Below are 19,185 nucleotides of genomic sequence, written 5' to 3'. Positions count from 1 at the left end.
TTTCGATATTGGCATGTATCGGACCATAACTTCATGGATTTTTATGGCCCCTGATTGTACGAAAAATCGCGTTTTTATACGCCCACATTTTCATGTGGACGTATATTGTCGTCGCCCCTGCCCGTCCGGACGTCCACAATTTGTTTGTGGACACTCTACAGGTCACAATTCTTATCCGATTTTGACGAAACTTTAAATATAGGTTTATCTCCAAAAGATCACGACAGTTTTCGATATTGGCATGTATCGGATCGAAACTTCATGGATTATGGCCCCTGTTTGTACAAAAAATCACGTTTTTAGCTTGTGGACCCTATCACTATACGACTGGTACCGTGGAATCTCGGGTAAATAGCGTTGTTATCTAATCTATGTAGAATTATTCATAAATATCATTGAATTTGGCCTAATAGCATTCAATTTGTCCTTGTATACAACTTAAATCTCAACGTGCAATTTTGATTACCAAGCGTTAATTAACTAGTGTTTAGTTTGTCGACATGTGTGTAATTATAAGCGTCCCGCTTAATTTTCACGACTGTTCAATAATTAGTTGGACAGTTCAATTTCCCGAGTTGTGATTAAAATTAGTCAAGGTGTCCAATTACGCCAGGAATTCAATTCTGTTGCCGAACATCCAATTTCACATGCGTTGTTCAGATTTTAACGAAATGTTTATATTGAAGGAGTTGTAATATAGTAATGCTGCTGTGAAAACGTGTACATGTATAATGTACAGGCCGGTTTGAATAACAACAAAATGAGTTCGGTAATCTCGGGAAAACATTTACCGGCATTCTGTATCGGTTAGGATTTTTTTCTAACGCACTGTACATGCATATAACGTCGGCCAAAATGTATGCAACAATGAAGAACTTGCAATTTTTTTACAATGTATCATTACATCTTCGTCTATAACTTGGATGTAATCCATCAATTATTGGCTGCTATAAAATCCAAACTTTAAATTATATACGTCATACGATGAGCTTGCAGCTTCAGTTAATCTAAATCAATCATTCATTCATAGAGCACTTGATCCACTCCACGGGGCGCTTAACGGTAAGTCACGTGGTCAGAAACGCGCCAATATTGGGACTATATTCTTAGTCTGTCTGTGTTAATCGGCGACAAATCTCCGCTGTGACAATATACATCTACTTTAAATGTTGCCCAATTCATTTCGGTGGAAGCGGATATTGAATAAAGCCATTTCACACACGTGTACATTACATGCGCATGTCATATATTTATACAATGTCCACGTTGTGTTACATGTAATTGTCGCCTTCACTCCGTTATTTTGAGTAGCCTACACTTTCTGAATGATTCCATTCTTTTGTACGAATGCATGACCACTTGGACCAACGAATAGACCACTCGGACGAAACAAAAAAGACTACTTGGACCATACAAAAGGACCACTTGGACCAATAATAAAGTGTTGTTTTAATACGTTTATATTTGTGTTTGTATTAATATGACTACTCGAATCAATAATAAAGTGTTGTTTTAATTGTTGTTTTAATAATTGATAATAGTGTTTGTTTTAGTATGCATATGTTTTCTTTGAAATAATAAAGTGTTATGTACTTACCCGTCGCATTGTTTCGTCATGAAGCACATCAAAGAAAACAATTAAATTGTTGATGTAATAAAGATATATATTTGCTAATATGTACTTACCGGCAGCGGATATTCTAAAGTTATGTATATACTCACCTATAAATTGTTCGCCTCTTTGTATTATGATACAATATGTTATCAATGATTAAAATCATTAATAACATAATAACATATTGTCTGTATTATATTTTTAAAATGTATAAGTCAAGCCTTATAGTGTAATTTAATTGGTCCGTGTGGTCCTTTGGGTTGGGCCGAATAGCAAGGATAAATATGGGTGCGATATTATGCAATATAGATGCAGGTTTGTTTTTTTTTTCTCCTTTTTTTTCTAACAATATTTATTCAATATTTACATATTATAAAGATACAATGTTCAATTATGGGATCTGAAAACAAGCCGTACAGTTATATAAATGCATTGTTTATAATTATAATCACGATTTACATACAGTTATAATTACAAAAGCAAATGCAGGTTCAATCAAGAAACTTGCGTGTTCACCGTCTAGTATAACTTTCGAGTTTCTGATATCTAGATTTTAAACGTAAACATATACATGTATGTATAAACTTATAGATTGCAGTTACACAGGGTACATGTATATGCAGTAGGAATTCGGGAAGTTGGACGTACAAAAGAATGGAAACATTCAGAAATTGTACTCAAAATAAGAAAATTATAACGAAGTGAAGGCGAGAATTACATGTAGGCCTAACACACTCGTGGACATTGTATAAATATATGACATGCGCATGTAATGTACACGTGTGTGAAATGGCTTTATTCTATATCTGCTTCCACCGAAATGAATTGGGCGACATTTAAAGTAGATGTAAATTGTCACGGCGGAGATTTGTCGACGATTAACACAGACTAAGAATATAGTCCCAATATTGGCGCGTTTCTGACCGCGTGACTAACCGTTAATCGCCCCGTGGAGTGGATCGTGTGCTCTATGAATGATTGATTTAGATTAACTGAAGCCTGTACATTATACATGTACACATTTTCACAGCAGCATTACTATATTACAACTCCTTCAATATAAACATTTCGTTAAAATCTGAACAACGCATGTGAAATTGGATGTTCGGCAACAGAATTGAATACCTGGCGTAATTGGACACCTTGACTAATTTTAATCACAACTCGGGAAATTGAACTGTCCAACTAATTATTGAACAGTCATGAAAATTAAGCGGGACGCTTATAATTACACATTTGTCGACAAACTAAACACTAATTAATTAACGCTTGGTAATCAAAATTGCACATTGAGATTTAAGTTGTATACAAGGACAAATTGAATGCTATTAGGCCAAATTCAATGATATTTATGAATAATTCTACATAGATTAGATAATAACGCTATTTACCCGAGATTCCACGGTACCAGTCGTATAGTGTATAGAGTTCACAATTTTTATCCGACTTTGTTAAAACTTAAAATGTAAGTTGATAACCCAAAGATCTTGATCTGTTTGATATTTGCGCATATCGGACCGTAACTTCCTGAATTATGGCTCCTGATTGTACGAAAAATCGCGTTTTTAGCTTGTGGACCCTATAGAGTTCATAATTTTTATCCGATTAAAAAAAAACTATTATTGTATCATAGTTACACCCTAAGGATGGCTGAGTTCGAATTTCGTGAAAATCGGCCCAAAACTGACAGATAAAATGGCCGCCCTTTGTTCTGAAATAGCGTAAAAATATGGTATCAAGGTCAGAATTTTTATCCCATTTTGTTAAAATTTGAAATGTAAGTTTTTTACCCAAAGATCTTGGTTCCTTTCAATATTCGCACATATTGGACCTTAACTTCCTGAATTATGGCCACTGATTGTACGAAAAATTGCGTTTTTAGCTTGTGGACCCTATAGAGGTCATAATTTTTATCCCATTTAAAAAAACGTATTATTATATCACCGTTACACTAATCAGCTGAACTAAAGATCAATCCCTGCTAAAAATTGAAATGATTGAATGTAAATCAGTTTATATACATTCATATTACATTATTATATGCATTGCAACCCATTTGTGTCAATTTCTACATCCCAAATATTAGCGACTTAGCTCCTTTGGTACGGGGAACATCCAAATTTCATTACAACTTTTTTTTCGAGAATGCTAACCTGTATCTTTATTAAAGTAACATGTTGTCAAGATTCTTGAATATATAATTTTGTTTCCTTATGAATGACATTGTAAGATTGAATGATACATGCCTTGTAAATATGTAAATTGTATTTTACAGTGGGAAACCATGTCCACCGTTTAAGATAGTTATATTAGATGAAGCAGATTCTATGACTGGTGCGGCACAGGTAACAAGTTTATCCTAACTTATTGAAAAATCCAAAAGTTTCATTCTCTTGATCACTGGAAATTCTTACTTTCTTGCATTTAATTTATTACGATTGTTAAGAAGTGTTAAAATTAGAATGATTGTGTCAATTGACATTGAAGAGTGAACATCAACAATTGTTTTCACTGCCGTATTTTTCAGTGTATTAGGCGCACTTTTTTTTACCAAATATATTTTTTCTTTCTAGAATAATAAATATAACGTTAAGCAAATCCAGGCTAACCTCCCTAGAATCAAGACATGTTGACTGGGTGACGCTGTGTCAAAAGCTTATGATATATTATCACTCAAATTAATACAATATTGTTCCCTTTCGTGTCCATTTATATTTGTCAATAATATATTAGATATGTTTAAAATGCCCCATATTTGTCAATAACCTTTTAGAGACGGTTAAATTATGTCAATAATTATCGCCCGTATTTCTGTTATTTCGTGCATTAAAAAGATGTCAGCATTTTCTGCTTCCGTGTATGGCATTCAGTTTGTCTTTGCGGGCAATGCAAACACCATTGGCCGGTAGCTGTTCAACATTAACAGTGTTTAAAAAATTAGCATACGTATCGTTAATATTTCTTGCTATTTCTACATCATATATTTCTGCTATTCCGTATACTCTTGACCATTACCGGCAGTCCTAACAGGTCCCTGTTCAAGGTCAGTCAAGTTGACGAATAGGGCGGGGCATGCATTCATAAAAGCATTTTCATTGGCTCAACAAATCATCAGTATCAAGGGTGGGATTACAGTTAAACTGAGATATATTGAAGTTCTTTAGTCTAACCTGTCATTGAAATGACAAATCTTCTTGACGTCTATCATTGACATAGTCAACCAATTCTTTCTCAATTTATGGATAACGTACGGCACTCCATCTATTCGCTTCTTTATTTGGTTTATGTGACTAAGTTCCCAAATCATACCCGTCTTGCGTTCGACTCGCCCAAATTAAATTCACAACACATGACACTGTTATCGTACTCTTTAGCAGTTCGTCTCTTCTGAATAAATCATTTTTTAAAATTTAATGGAAGGATCGTTGGTATTTTCTATACTTTGCTGTAAATTTTACATCTAGCCGTTTCGAGTTACCAATAGTTTTCATGCAACATAGATTCACTGATTGATCCATTGTTATAATTTACTGGTATCGTTAATTGTCTACCGGTGAGTTGTCACCGTATGCTTTATGAACTTGTTTGTAGTTCACAAAATCATGTTATTAAAAATGCTATTATGTTACTGATAGATCTAAATGGCTACAATCTAGGTATTGTCATGCCGCGTGTAGTGGACAGGGCAATGGACGCCATTGTTTGTCAGTTGTTTAGATAGTATAAATTTAACTAGAATTATTGTTACTCTTTTAACAATAGTCAGGATTAAAGTCATGTGTATCTGAAAATGATAAATCCTTTCTACAGTTATTATTTCATTTGTTTATCATCAATACCTATTCATTTATCACAGCCAATTGCTTGTGAATTTAACAGGATGTAATAGACGGCCATGTTTGTTGCGGGTGGGACTTTAACTACAATTCGACTGCCGTACGAGTGCCAGAATTACCATTTAAATTATGAAACAATGCAGTTTAAAGTTATAATTAATATTAAGTCTTATGCAATTCAAAAAATGTATATAGAGTTTTTTATTTCATAAAGAAATATATATAAGGCTTGATACGGCTAATTATCGGTAATTATTATAACTATGAACAGTAGAGTTTGGCCCAGTTACTGGTGATCACAGGTGTACTTAGTCACATATGGTATGGCACGTGTTTCACAAGGCGTTGGAGAAGGGTGCGTCTAAACCAGTGATGGGATTTCAAAATTTTTCTTGTTAGACATTTTTACTGAAAATAAATGGGCATAACTCTTATCATTATTTAAGCAGGCAGTTTCAGACCACAATTAAAAATCATGTCAACAAAATATTCAAATTCGTACGTAATAAAAAAAATAGTTGCACCTCATTATTTTTCATATTTAATTCCTGTACGGTATTCAAATTTGTGTCAGTAATATTCCTACAAAATTACGTGTTGTCGTAATACGATAGAATGGAAGCGCGCCGACTACTGTCGACTCGTACTTTTGTTCAAAATCACCACCAAAATTAACGTATTTTCCGGGGTATAAGTCGATACTTTTTTCAGCAGAAATCCGGCATTCGTCTTACACTACGTTTTGACTTCTATACAGATGGAGGTAAAACCAGCGGCTCACATTGATAGAGAACAAGCTAAGAAGAAAGTGATTTTTCCTACAATCAAGGGCCATAATTCAGGAAATTACAATTCGATATGCGCAAATATCTAAAGGAACTGAGATCTTTGTGTTATAAACTTACATTTCAAGTTTCAACAAAATCGGATAAAAATTGTGACCTATAGGGTCCACAACCTTGATATACCATATTTTTTAACGCTATTTGAGAACGAACGCCAGCCATTTTGTCTGTCATTTTTGAGCCGATTTGCATGAAATTCGAACTCTGCCGTCCTTGGGGTGTGACGGTGATATAATAATACGTTTTTTAAATCGGATAAAAATTATGACTTCTATAGGGTCCACAAGATAAAAAACGTGATTTTTTCGTACAATCAGGAGCCATAATTCAGGAAGTTACGGTCCGATATGCGCGGATATCGAAAGGAACTGAGATCTTTGGGTTAAAAACTTACATTTCAAGTTTCAACAAAATCGGATAAAAATTGTGACCTCTATAGGGTCCACAATTTTGATATACCATATTTTTGCGCTATTTGAGAACGAACGCCAGCCATTTTGTCTGTCAATTTTGGGCCTATTTTGTCGAAATTCGAACTCAGCCGTCCTTAGGGTGTAATGGTGATAAAATAATACGTATTTTTAAATCGGGTATGACCTCTATAGGGTCAACAAGCTAAAAACGCGATATTTCATACAATCATGGGCCATAATTCAGAAAGTTACAGTCCGATATGTGCGAATATTGAAAGGAACTGAGATCTTTGGGTTATAAACTTACATTTCAAGTTTCAACAAAATCGGATAAAAATTGTGACCTCTATAGGGTCCACAACCTTGATATACCATATTTTTACGCTATTTGAGAACGAACGGCGGCCATTTTGTCTGTAGGGTGTAACGGTGATATAATAATATGTTTTTTTAAATCAGATAAAAATTATGACCTCTATAGGGTTCACAAGCTAAAAACGTGATTTTTTTGTACAATCAGGGGCCATAATTCAAGAAGGAACCGAGATCTTTGGGTTATAAACATACATTTCAAGTTTCAACAAAATTTCAATTTTATGCCTATTTTGTCGAAATTCGAACTCAGCCGTCCTTAGGGTGTAATGGTGATAAAATAATACATATTTTTAAATCGGGTATGACCTCTATAGGGTCCACAAGCTAAAAACGTGACTTTTCGTACAAACAGGGGCCATAATCCATGAATTTTCGATCCGATACATGCCAATATCGAAAGCAGCCGAGATATTTTGGAGATAAACCTATATTTCAAGTTTCGTCAAAATCGGATAAGAATTGTGACCTTTAGAGTGTCCACAAACAAATTGTGGACGTCCGGACGGACAGGGGCGACGACAATATACGTCCACATTAAAATGTGGGCGTATAAAAAAAAAGACATCCCCAAATTTTTTTGGCAGTGATCGTCGCTCCACGATATCGAGCCAGTGACATCATCTGCTAAATAATAGCACTTGCACGCGCTATCATGTAAAACAATTAACTACTTACATGTACACTATTCCAATCGAAATATTTGTGGACATTTCTGAGCTTGTTCATTTCTTTTTTTTAAACATAAACCCCATTCAAAATATTATCATAAACCCGAGAATATGCCATCAAAATAGAATCTTTCCTCCGACTTGATAATTGTCACGATTACATCTTTTGTAGTTTCACACGTCTCGCAAGATTTCTACTTTAGTTTTTATACGCCCACATTGAAATGTGGTTGTATATTGTCATCACCCACGTCCGTCCGTCGGGCGTCCACAATTGCTTGTGGATGCTCTAGAGGCTAAAGTTAATATCCGATTGACTTTAAATTATACACAGTGTTTAAGGTCATGAGACGAAGAAGCCTATTGATTTTCAGCGATTTCCGATAATTACTGCCAGAGTTATGGCCCTTGATCACTTCAAAAAATCTTGTGGACGCTCTAGAGGCTAAAGTTAATATCCGATTTACTGAATATCCGCCTTTGCCATTAATGCTCCCTGACCCCTTTGCTTAACAATGGAGATGACGTCATCAATTGTATCATAGGAAACCGTGGTAAATTCTTCGGAAATATGGGCGTTAATCGAATTACCGTGAGGGAACGATAAATCGTGAATTAGCCTAAAGGCACCCTTCTCATGTTTTGGAACCACACCTAAGGGGGAACATATGAGATTTGACAAGGGGGAGACAGAAAGGGACCCATGACTCGGTTATTAGCTACCTCATGATTTATTTTCTGGTATAAAATGTCAAAATTATCAAAGCAGGAGGAGTGATTTTTGGTTACAGACAGTTGTCTAGTGCCTATATAGGGAATACGAAAGCCATTCGTAAAGCCTTCAACTAAAAAGGACCTGTCCTGGGGATCGTAGCCCTCTAATGCAACATTAAGATTAACAGGATTGACCGGAGTTGGCATTCTTGCTGAAGGAAAGACCACTTCTACGAAAGGAATAGCGGTTATTGACAGGAGGGACAGACGTGGCAGCTGCAGGTGGCGGAATAACAGGATGGTGTTTTACTGGGGGAGGCATGGTATACGCAGGTACGGGGGGGGGGGGGGGTACTGGCATTGGCTGTGAAAGAAATTGTCCTGTGGGGTCAGATCTATATGTATTTTGTGCCGATAAGCGTCTTACAGGACATAATAGGATGTTTGCAATGGCATAGTCGGCATACATTCGGGTACTTACATAGTGGTCTACCACAAGCCTTGCTGGAGTTGTAGTCGTAGCAGACCAATTTGGAAGGTGTGCGGGTGTAAGGGCGTACTTGAGACTCTGACCCAACATTTTTTGCGGCGTACACCGTTGACGCTTTCAGCCACAACTCTGAATGGATTTGATTCCAGGGTATAGGCAGGGTGGATCGCAGAGATCGAAGCTGGCTGTCATAAAACTGCACAGCCTTGAATCCAAATGACGAGTACAAGTCCATAACAGACGACATGTACGAAAATAGGCTAGAAGCCAAATGCGGGAAACGTTGGATGTAAACATCCATAAATATAAGAAAGGCTCGACGCCACTGCTCCAAACTAATCTGTTTTAGTTTTGGTACCGAGTATATACGGAAAGTTGACGTATCGTCACCCTCCATAATATTGAGTGACATTCCATTTGCCGTGGGGGGTTGGATGGCTGAATGGTTAGCGAGCGCGCGCTGTATCATAAAGTCTGTCATTGAGTCGACTGGCTTGGTTTCGAATCCCTGGTTGTACGTGACAAGGAGTAGGGTCGCCTGTCCAACCTCGTGGGTTTTCTCCGGGTCCTCCGGTTTCCTCCCACTGCTAAAGACCCCTACGCGCAAGCGAATTATTGAAATAAAATTAAACCATATGTTAGTCCCGAAATGACCTAGTTTGTGTCGAGTGGAAGTTAAACCCCATATCTCTCGCTTTCTCTCTCCATTTGCCGTGTAACCTGGAAAAAGTGTCGAAAATTCAATACACTTGTCAGACCAGATGTCGGACTTGATCTTGTCTGATATATGGCTGGAAATAGGAGCACATAAATTAGCTATGTTGGACATTGGTACCGCCTCGTTTGAATTACCTTGTCCTGGTGGGAATATGTCATTGGCCTGTATAGAAAATACAGACAGCCCTGTGTCTGTCGGTGGTGATGAGTCTTGCGGCGGTTCTGTTGGTTCAGGAACTGAGGTTGGGCAAGGAGCAGGGGGTGCTGATGGGGGTTGCTGGGACTATTTGGGCTTTCGGCACCAAACCATGTTGTAGTGTACCAGTTTCCTCATCAGGATGTCCGTTAGTCGATCTTCCGCTGTAGTCATGGATGGAGGGGACTCAGTCAGGTCATGTTCAGCGTCACTGGAGGGACATGGACTGGCTTTCCGTTTCGGCATGGTTCTGAAAAATGGAAACTAATGCTGATACCATAACGACATAATTGTTTTATCTTGCTCCAACAAGCAACATGTTAGAAAGCCAGCATGCACAGGCATTGTAATTTGCGACATGCAAAGCCAAGGTCCTGCACAGACCATTGTAATTTCGGAATAATTTGCAAAGAGCGAAGCCAAAGTCCTAATGGAAAAGCATCAATAATAGTGCAGTAAAGTCCGTACATAAAGCATAATTACAAGCAAAAGGTTCTTTTTGGAACAGCCCAGCAAGAGTCCCCTTTTGACAAAGAGTACAAGCCCTTTCGGAATACACAGCAAGAGTCCTTTCGGTATTGTAGCTAAAGTCCCTTCGGAATTACTTGCGACAAGCAAGGCAACACCTTTAGGGAAGGCACAATGTACTAAAGCAGCAATAAAATCATTATGGGGAGCACAATATATTGGCAAAGTCCCTTCGGAGGAACATGGCACCAGTCCTTTTGTAAAAGCAGCAAGCAAAATTCCTTTCGGAAAAGCAACATAGCAAAAGATCCTTTCGGAAAAACATAGCAAAAAGTCCTTTCGGAAAGCAGCATAGCAAAAGATCCTTTCGGAAAAACATAGCAAAAGATCCTTTCGGAAAAACATAGCAAAAAGTCGTTTCGGAAAAAGCCTAAATGTAAGGTTAACATTAGATTATTGGAAAAGTTAACAATAAACGTAGCAAAAGGTCCTTTCGGAAAAACATAGCAAAGATCCTTTTGGAAAAACATAGCAAAAAGTCAATTCGGAAAAAGCATAAATGTAAGGTTAACATTAGATTATTGGAAAAATTAACAATAAGTTGTTAGTAAATAATGCCGGTTTAACCATTGGTTAACCGGGTGGCAAGAGCAAGTAATTAGTCAGCTGTAAATGGTCAAGTTTATGTCGAATAACCAGCTTTTCCGGGCAACTCCTCTTCATCCGTGGTGAAATCTGTCGTTCATTGCAAAATGAATTACATGCACCGATAGTAATCACATCCCGTAAAACCGACACCAAAATCAAATTGCGGGTAACAGCAGTTGACACCATCTCATGTGCCGCAGCAAAACATTGCGAATACTTTTCATGAATAGCATAGCACCTCGGTTATCAGATAGATGAATTTCATCTGGGTCATACACATTACTAACTGGCTGGCAAAGGCCAGACCGATGCCTCCAAAAAGAAATGTTTGAGAAGGATTTACAGATATTCTTCAAGTGGCAATTTGTGTCATACACTCTTTGATTGTATTCGTCATCGACAACCAATTGGCGTTTTAGAAGTTGGGATATTATAACACATTTCGGAGCGTATGTTGCCAAAATGTCTTAACGCAAATTCCACAATGGAATTGGCCAAGAACTCCGGTAAAACCGTCACATCACACAAATCATTGGATCCCATATGAATGAAGACAATATCCACAAATAAAAAACGATCAAAATTTTTACAAAGCCGTTGAAAACGATCGTTCACAACACATAGACCGCGTCACTATTCTGCACTAAATGTCTGCTAAGCTTCTGATAAGATGAAAGTACACAAATTTCATTATGTCCATGTGATAATATGTATATATTCAATTCCATAGTCTGTAAACAGTTTTTACCACAGCTTGACTAACAGTACTATGATTGCATGCCCCCATTGTCACACAATCCACTAAATAGACTTCACCATAGACAGAAAACATTATGTTTAGTATACTGTGGTCACGTACATCAGTAGTTTCGTCCAATATTATTGCAATTAGCTTGTTAATAAATTTATCTACCAAAGATGTATGATGATCAGAAAAGAGTCGTGGTAAGTGTTGACTGTTGTGGAAGCGCGCCCCCCCCCCCCTTGTTTGCAATACTTTGAAATGAATGGCCTTATTCTTTCCAGTTTATTCAATGGAATGTCAGCTGTAACCATTGTTTTAAGAAAATCAAGAACAAATTCTTCTCGGATACATTTTGACGTTTGCTGTTTAGCAATAGTAGAAGTAATGGTGGTTTGTTTATTTCCTTGTGAGACGACGTCATTTTGCCGGCCACTCGCTGACTTTGTAGCTTGATGCTTTTTGGAATTGATGTGGTCCTTAATGGTATCGACTCTTCTAAAATCAACACTGTGACTACAAAAACGGCAAAACATGATTACCCCGTCTTCATAAAAGTCTGCAGGGAATTGCTGCGCCCTATTTACGGCAGAAAGGCTTACAACCCTGTGGGCGCGTTTCATTTTTTTAGCAGCCGACGCCATTATGATTTCCCTTGCCTGCTTGTTGTTGTCGAGATGTATCCAGACAAGCTTCGTAGTTTCTACGGGGATAAAGGCTGGATTCACTAGACTACGATATATTTGTGAAATCACGTGGTAAAAGCGGATAAACACGAGCCACGAGAGTCCGGCAGTAAAGAAGAAGTAAATAAAACGATTTTTACTTTTATAAATGACTATATCAAGATATAGATTACATTACAGAGTAATTGTATTATTAGGGATAAATGAAAGACAGGTTTTCATTTCGATTTCAAGTAAATTTATGATTCCAAAATGATGAAATGAAAGTAGCCTATATACTATTACTTTATTACTTAATACTAAAATAGTAATAAAACCACGCGATATCGTTCAATATTTTCGATTTTTTTCATGAATAGAAAGATAAAATACTTAGATAAATACAAAGTTTTGTTGAGTTTTTGTTTAATATCACCAAAAAATCGGCCTTTCCGTATTTTTCCGTGTGAGATTTCAAATTCCGTTTTGAGTGCCGAATTCTGCGATTTCTGCGTTTTTTCCGCGGAAAATCATCACCAGTACACTTTAACCAGTAAGCAGAGATAAGCAATTTAATTGGTTAATGCTTTTGGGCACGATAATTTTGGTTATAATGAAGTGAGAGCGATGAAATTCTGAGTATAGATTCATTATATCATTACCTTGATTGTGATGAGAATTTTCTACTTAGGCTAAGGAGCAATAAGCAATTTGATTGGTCAATACTTTGGAATATAACAACCCTGCTTTTAATTGAGGAATAATGTTTAATCTTGACTGAATTGTCTTGACTGAGTTCAATGATTAACATTTCCCGCTAAAGCTAAGCAGAGCTAAGCAATTTCTTTGATTTTGATTCTATCTGATAGAGAGTGATGAAACTTAGTTTATAGTTGATAATCAGTTTGATTTGCTCAATACTTTTGAAAAAGATAAACGTGCAATTAATTAATATGTGTCATCTATTTATTACGGGATTTCGGTGGGGGACATCAGCCTCACTGTTGGCTTGTATTCCTTTTAATTCATTGTGAAAATCTGATATTAAGTGGTTTAGGAAGAATGATACTGGTAGTCAGAGAACTCTATATATGAACATATACATAAACATTATATTAACTTTTTGGAATGAACCATTCTATTTATCTAAAATTGTGTATTTAAGGCTGCCTTGAGGAGAACAATGGAGAAACAGTCACGTACAACTAGATTTTGTTTAATATGCAATTATGTTAGTCGCATTATAGAACCAATCACATCAAGATGTGCCAAGTTTCGTTTTAAACCTCTTGCTCAGGACGTACTCAGTGATCGGTTAAAACTTATCAGTAAGAAAGAAAATATTACATTAAGTGATGAGGTAAGTTTTATAGATTTTAAATAGTATTTACTATTGTGTTAGAATGGGAGCCTCGGTGGCTAATTGAGTAAGACGCTGGCTCACTAGCCTGGAGGTCGCAGGTTTGATCCTGGTGTTGGCCAAGAAAGTTTATCGGGATTTTCCGGCGTGGTTTCCTCTTGTCAGTTAAGCAGGCTGGAGGGCCTGGCAAGGTCAGCTGTCTAGTTGTTTGGATGGGACAAAAATCTGAGGTCCCGTGTACACATTGACGTGCGCATAAAGATCCCTTGGCAGTTGGAATTCGATATAAGAGTAGACCGCAGTGTAGGGTTGGGTGATAATGAAAAAAAAAAAATATTATGATAATAACACTGTAACCTTGGTACCGTTTAATCTTGCGTTAATAGCGCTAATTTCTACTCGGTGTACAATTATTCATAAATATTGTTAAATTTCGGCTAATTGTGCTCAATTTGTACTTCTATCAAATTTGTACTTCTATCGAATTTAAATCTCACTGTTTAATTTTGATTACCAAGCGTCTAATTAACTAGTGTTTAGTTTCTCGACAGGTGTTGAATTATAAGCGTCCCGTCTAATTAGCAAGACTGTTCAATAATTAGTTGGACCGTTCAATTTCCCGAGCTGTGATTAAAAATTAGTCAAGGTGTCCAATTACACAAGGTGTTAAATTTTGTTGTCAAACATCTAATTTCACGTGCGATGTTAAGATATTATGATGTGTTTAGTTGTTGGTCCTTGTTCAGTTTTGCAGCACAATGTTGAAATACTGTATTAAGTGTTAGTTTTAGTACTGACCTGTTGCGATACGGTGAAATATTATTTTTCAAGATCACTACGGTGAAACAGATGTTGAATTTTTAATGGCGACGGGATGGTTCCGAAGCAAAGCTTTCTTGAGATGCACATACCGTTTCGTCCACAATCATAAAACGTGTATTTATATATCCATTTAAAACAGTATTTCCCGCACTGACAACACATCCACGAATGATAAATCTCACGCATCTGATTTACGTGTGTACACGTCGACTCCCTACCCTGATGAAATCCTTTTGTTTAAATGTCTTCGCAATTAAGACTAACAGCATGGATATTGCACCAATCATATATTAAATAATATGGGATCTATAGAAAGCATTTTGGGTTGAAGGGTAGTGCGATTATCTCGGGCAATAAACACAGAAGGCTTGTAAAATTAATACACATGTGTCAGAAGCTAACAATATGTCTATACTAAGACAAAACGTGAAAATAAACTAATAATTCGAACTCTTTATTTCATATGAAAGCTTATTGTTTCTGTTAAGATTATTATTAAGCTTTCATATTTCATATGAAAGCTTATTGTTTCTGTTAAGATTATTAGGGTTTCACACTGCGTAGCTTGTGTGAAACACTATTGTTTTTGTTAAAATTATTATTCTTATTATTATTCTTCTTCTTTTGTTTTGAGTAGATCTCAGCAACTACTTGTCGGATCGTTACGATTTCTTCGGTTTTACTGGAAAAGTGGGTGTGACTTAGAGGATAAAGCTATTTTGAACGTTCTGCAACAATGCGAAATGTCCGAAATCACCGAAGCTATCGTTTTTAGAAATATTGCAGTAATTTTAACAATAATCATAGGATTTTAACTTTCGATACATTTTGGCATAGCCGGAGACGGGGCACATAGCTACGCTACTTTTGATTTTTGATTTTCGGCAAATCTTCGCAGATATTAGGCGCCAAATTTCGAAAATTTAAATTTTTACAAAAAACTTTTTTATTTATAAATATTTTTTATTCGTGTTTTACGCAAAATTAACGAGTCATCTGACTTGAGCAAAAATCTGAATTTTTTTTGTCTCGGTAATTTTCCTTGGCCGCCATTGACTAATTCAGTTTTTCAGTCCTACATTAATTATTTATTGTTTGATTTGTTTAAAACAAAGTGCATATATGCTCCGTTGTCTCAATTGCCGTTTTTTTTGTTAACGATTGAGTTATCTGTCGGCACCGGAAGTGGCGTAATTTTACCAAAAACTACAATTTTGACAGTTAGGTACCACTTTTCAAAGCAAATATTATTTCTTTCAAATCTGGTATAACTGAAAGGGTGCGCCCTTTACAGGCGCACAAAATGTTGGGCCCAGTTTTTTTAATTCCGTTTTCGGGCTATTTCGATTAAAAGGTGATAAAAGGTGTAAAATTAAGCTATTTACAACCCATCCAGCATTTTCATATTTTAAAATATTACTTCGTAACTTTCATAAACTCGTAGCAATAATCTTTACGGAGAGAATGTATGTGAAAATTAATTTGTAATATGCGCAGTTGCCGAGAAATGGTCAATTTTGCATGAGTCACTCTTTACGCTATTGTGCCTGTAAAAGAGTCAATTATTATTGGATTTTCATAAAAGTGAAACTGTTTGATGCATAATGTCAATTGTGACTAGTTCAACTAAATTTAACATTTTCAATGTCACCGGAAATGACGAAATTTGGACAAAAACTGTATTTATAGCCTTCAAAACAAATAATTTATTCAAATGAGTTGTATTTGTTGTTTGTTTAAGATTTTGATATTTGATTCTAATCAACTAAAAGAATGAACCCATACGATCATATAGATATCACAAAATGGTTTCTAACTTGTTCAGTTGCGGAGAAATAGGTAATTTTCAACAGGTCACTTTTCAAGGTTTTTTGTCCATAAAAGTGTTGATTTTCATGAAATTTTCACTGTGTGATACCTAATGCCATTTACGATTTCATACAAGTAATTTAAGATTTTCATTATCACCGAAAGTAACGTCATTTTGGCAAAAACTGTATTTTTAGCCTTCAAAACATATTTTATTCAAATGAGTCTGATTTGTAATGTTTTTAAAATTATGATATTTGATTCCAATCAGCAAATAGATTGAACCCATACGATCATACAGATACCAGAAAATGGTTTCTAACTTGTACGGTTGCAGAGAAATAGACGATTTTCTACACGTCACTTTTCAAGGTTTTTGGTCTATAAAAGTGGCAATTATTATTCGATTTACATAAAATTTTCACCATGTGATGCCTTATGCCATTTCTGATTTCATAAAACTAATTGAACATTTTCATTATCACCGGACGTACTGTACACTTACATGTAACAAATGTATAAAATGAATTGATATTGCTGGATTTGGTTGATTCGGCATCCATTTTATTTGATGTGTGCAATGCTTATGTGGAAACCTGTTTAATGGTTTCATTGGTACCGGAAGTGACATGTTTAAGGTAACATGGCACCGGTGAAACCTGTCATTACTGCATCGCAGTTCTAGTTGCTCTTATTATTTTATTTTTTTTGTGTGTTTTATCCACAAATCGGATTTCTCAGAATCTAACCATAGGATTTTTTTGAAACTTTTACCTATCCCCCCAAAAATGGGTGGTGGCTGTTGATTAAATATATTTTCAAAACGTTTTACGAATTCGAAATCACCGAATTTTACGAACGAATGCATTTGACCTACAATGCTGTAACTTTGTGACTATTTGACCTATTTTACTAAATCTTTTTTCTTTGAGTACATTGGGACAATTACTTCAAATCTGCTATTTCGGATTTTCGAATTTCGAAAATTCGTAGCTGTGATTTCGAACCGGAAGTTGAAACCAACTTGACAACTTCTTTAATAGTTGCACGATTTTCATGAAATTGAGTATGTAAGTAGAACTTACCGATGCGACTTGAAAGATGTCATTAGAAATTTTCTAAATTATCTCCCCTTGATGAAATTAAGGATCAAATTTTTCCAAAAAATCGACGAAATATATTTCAGATTGCCTTGAAATTATTTTTCTTTACTAGCTACGACACAAAAAATAGAGTTTGTGGCCCAAACCGGAAGTGCCACCATCTTGAAATTTGAAATATCGCTAAGGCTTTTTTGATATTTTACTTACAGACAAGGGAATTATATTTTCCGAATCCTTGAAGAAAAGCCCATAAATTGTAGGAATTACAATTTTGATTTTTGGCAAATGATGGACGCCATTTTGAATTGAAAATGAAAAATTGTGAAAAATCCACATTAATGGCCTTTAAAACATCCACAATTGGTCGTGGCTTAAAGAATCTTTCTCCTATTACCGGTGGTAATTATTTCATTGCATTGTGCACAAACGTCATTCCTTAAATAGCCCCACGCCCCTTTAACAACTTATAAAGCATGATTTTCTGTTAGGCAATTTATTCTACACTGTTTGATGTGCTTTATAACTATTGAAGAGGCTCGAATTCATAAGATCTGGTTGTTAGATGTGTTTACTCTGTGTGTTGATGGATAAAACAATCAGAATTAATATTTGTGTCTGATAATTATTTGAAACGGAACGTTTTTTTTAATTAGGATATTAGTGTCTATGGCATGAATATGGTAAGCAGTTTGTATTTGGTATTTACAAGTTGAAAGGGTGTGAGTTAACCACTTCAAAAGCAAACTCGTACACGGTTAAGGTAATACTTGACTTAAGGTAATACTTGTCTCGTATATAAATTGATTAGAATAAATCAGTTTTACTCATTGGTTGTTTATATTGTTTTATTTACCTAATAATCAACTAGCTTGGCTCGCCATAACGACAGAGATTAGTTCACCGATGTTTTTGTAATAAAGAACAATAGTATTGTTTGTTGATTAGCATTATGATTTTGGACAAAATGATAAGTTCACCAATATTTTTGTAATAAAGTAGACCCGTATTGTTTGTTGATTGACTTTATCTTATGATTTAAAAAAAATGGCGATGGTTAATATTGGGTCAAGAATAATTCCTTAAAGTGCGCCAGAGCCCCTTTTAGATAAACAAAGTGGCTACGTGCAATTTTATCCTTTAATCATTCATACACGGGCCATTTCTGTTATACAAACCAATCTGCACGTGAATGACTACATAAGTTGACAGTTCAGTTCATCATTGATTTGGGGTTCATGTGGAATAGGCTCTTCGGTCGAAATACAGTTGTTCTTTTCTAAAATAAAACGAGTGCCTTGGATTTTTGTGTGGATTTGATAGCGGTTATAATTAACTGATATTCTCTTACATCGGAGACTTGTGTTGCGTTCAGTTCATTTTTACGGTAAGTACGAGCTTACGTCTGACTTGAAAGCGCTTTCGAATCCCGTTGCAAGTTCTATTTATGTCTTATTTCTATTACCAAAATACCGATTACCAAAATACCTTCATAGTTTGCAATTTAAAAGTCTATCTTTGCCGTAATTCAAGAGTAATTCTTAACTATACACTCTTAATACAGTAAATATGCAAAACAATTTGAACACAGCATAAATATCTAAACTGTATAATACATGTATGTATACATGTCCTTTAAAATGTTCTAGACATCCAGCTTTACATGACTGGTTGGAAATATAACAGCATATATATCGTGCAG

At 35.8% G+C, this 19,185-nt stretch overlaps 1 protein-coding gene across 6 annotated transcripts in view; it reads left to right on the top strand.

Moving 5' to 3' along the window:
* LOC126807810 (replication factor C subunit 4) overlaps window positions 1–19,185 on the top strand; it is a 150,666-nt gene that overhangs the window by 67,953 nt on the left and 63,528 nt on the right. For 5 of the 6 annotated variants that reach the window (XM_050532667.2, XM_050532653.2, XM_050532644.1 and 2 more), the window contains exons 6-7: window positions 3,891–3,960; window positions 13,558–13,752. In XM_050532667.2, the coding sequence (XP_050388624.1) occupies window positions 3,891–3,960; window positions 13,558–13,752 (265 nt within the window). The remainder of the gene's footprint in view (window positions 1–3,890; window positions 3,961–13,557; window positions 13,753–19,185) is intronic. The other variant, XM_050532684.1, reaches the window with a different exon arrangement.

Source organism: Patella vulgata, chromosome 1 (assembly GCF_932274485.2).
Source record: "Patella vulgata chromosome 1, xgPatVulg1.2, whole genome shotgun sequence".
NCBI classification, from domain to species: Eukaryota; Metazoa; Mollusca; class Gastropoda; family Patellidae; genus Patella; species Patella vulgata.
This window is presented reverse-complemented; position numbering and strand designations above follow the sequence as displayed.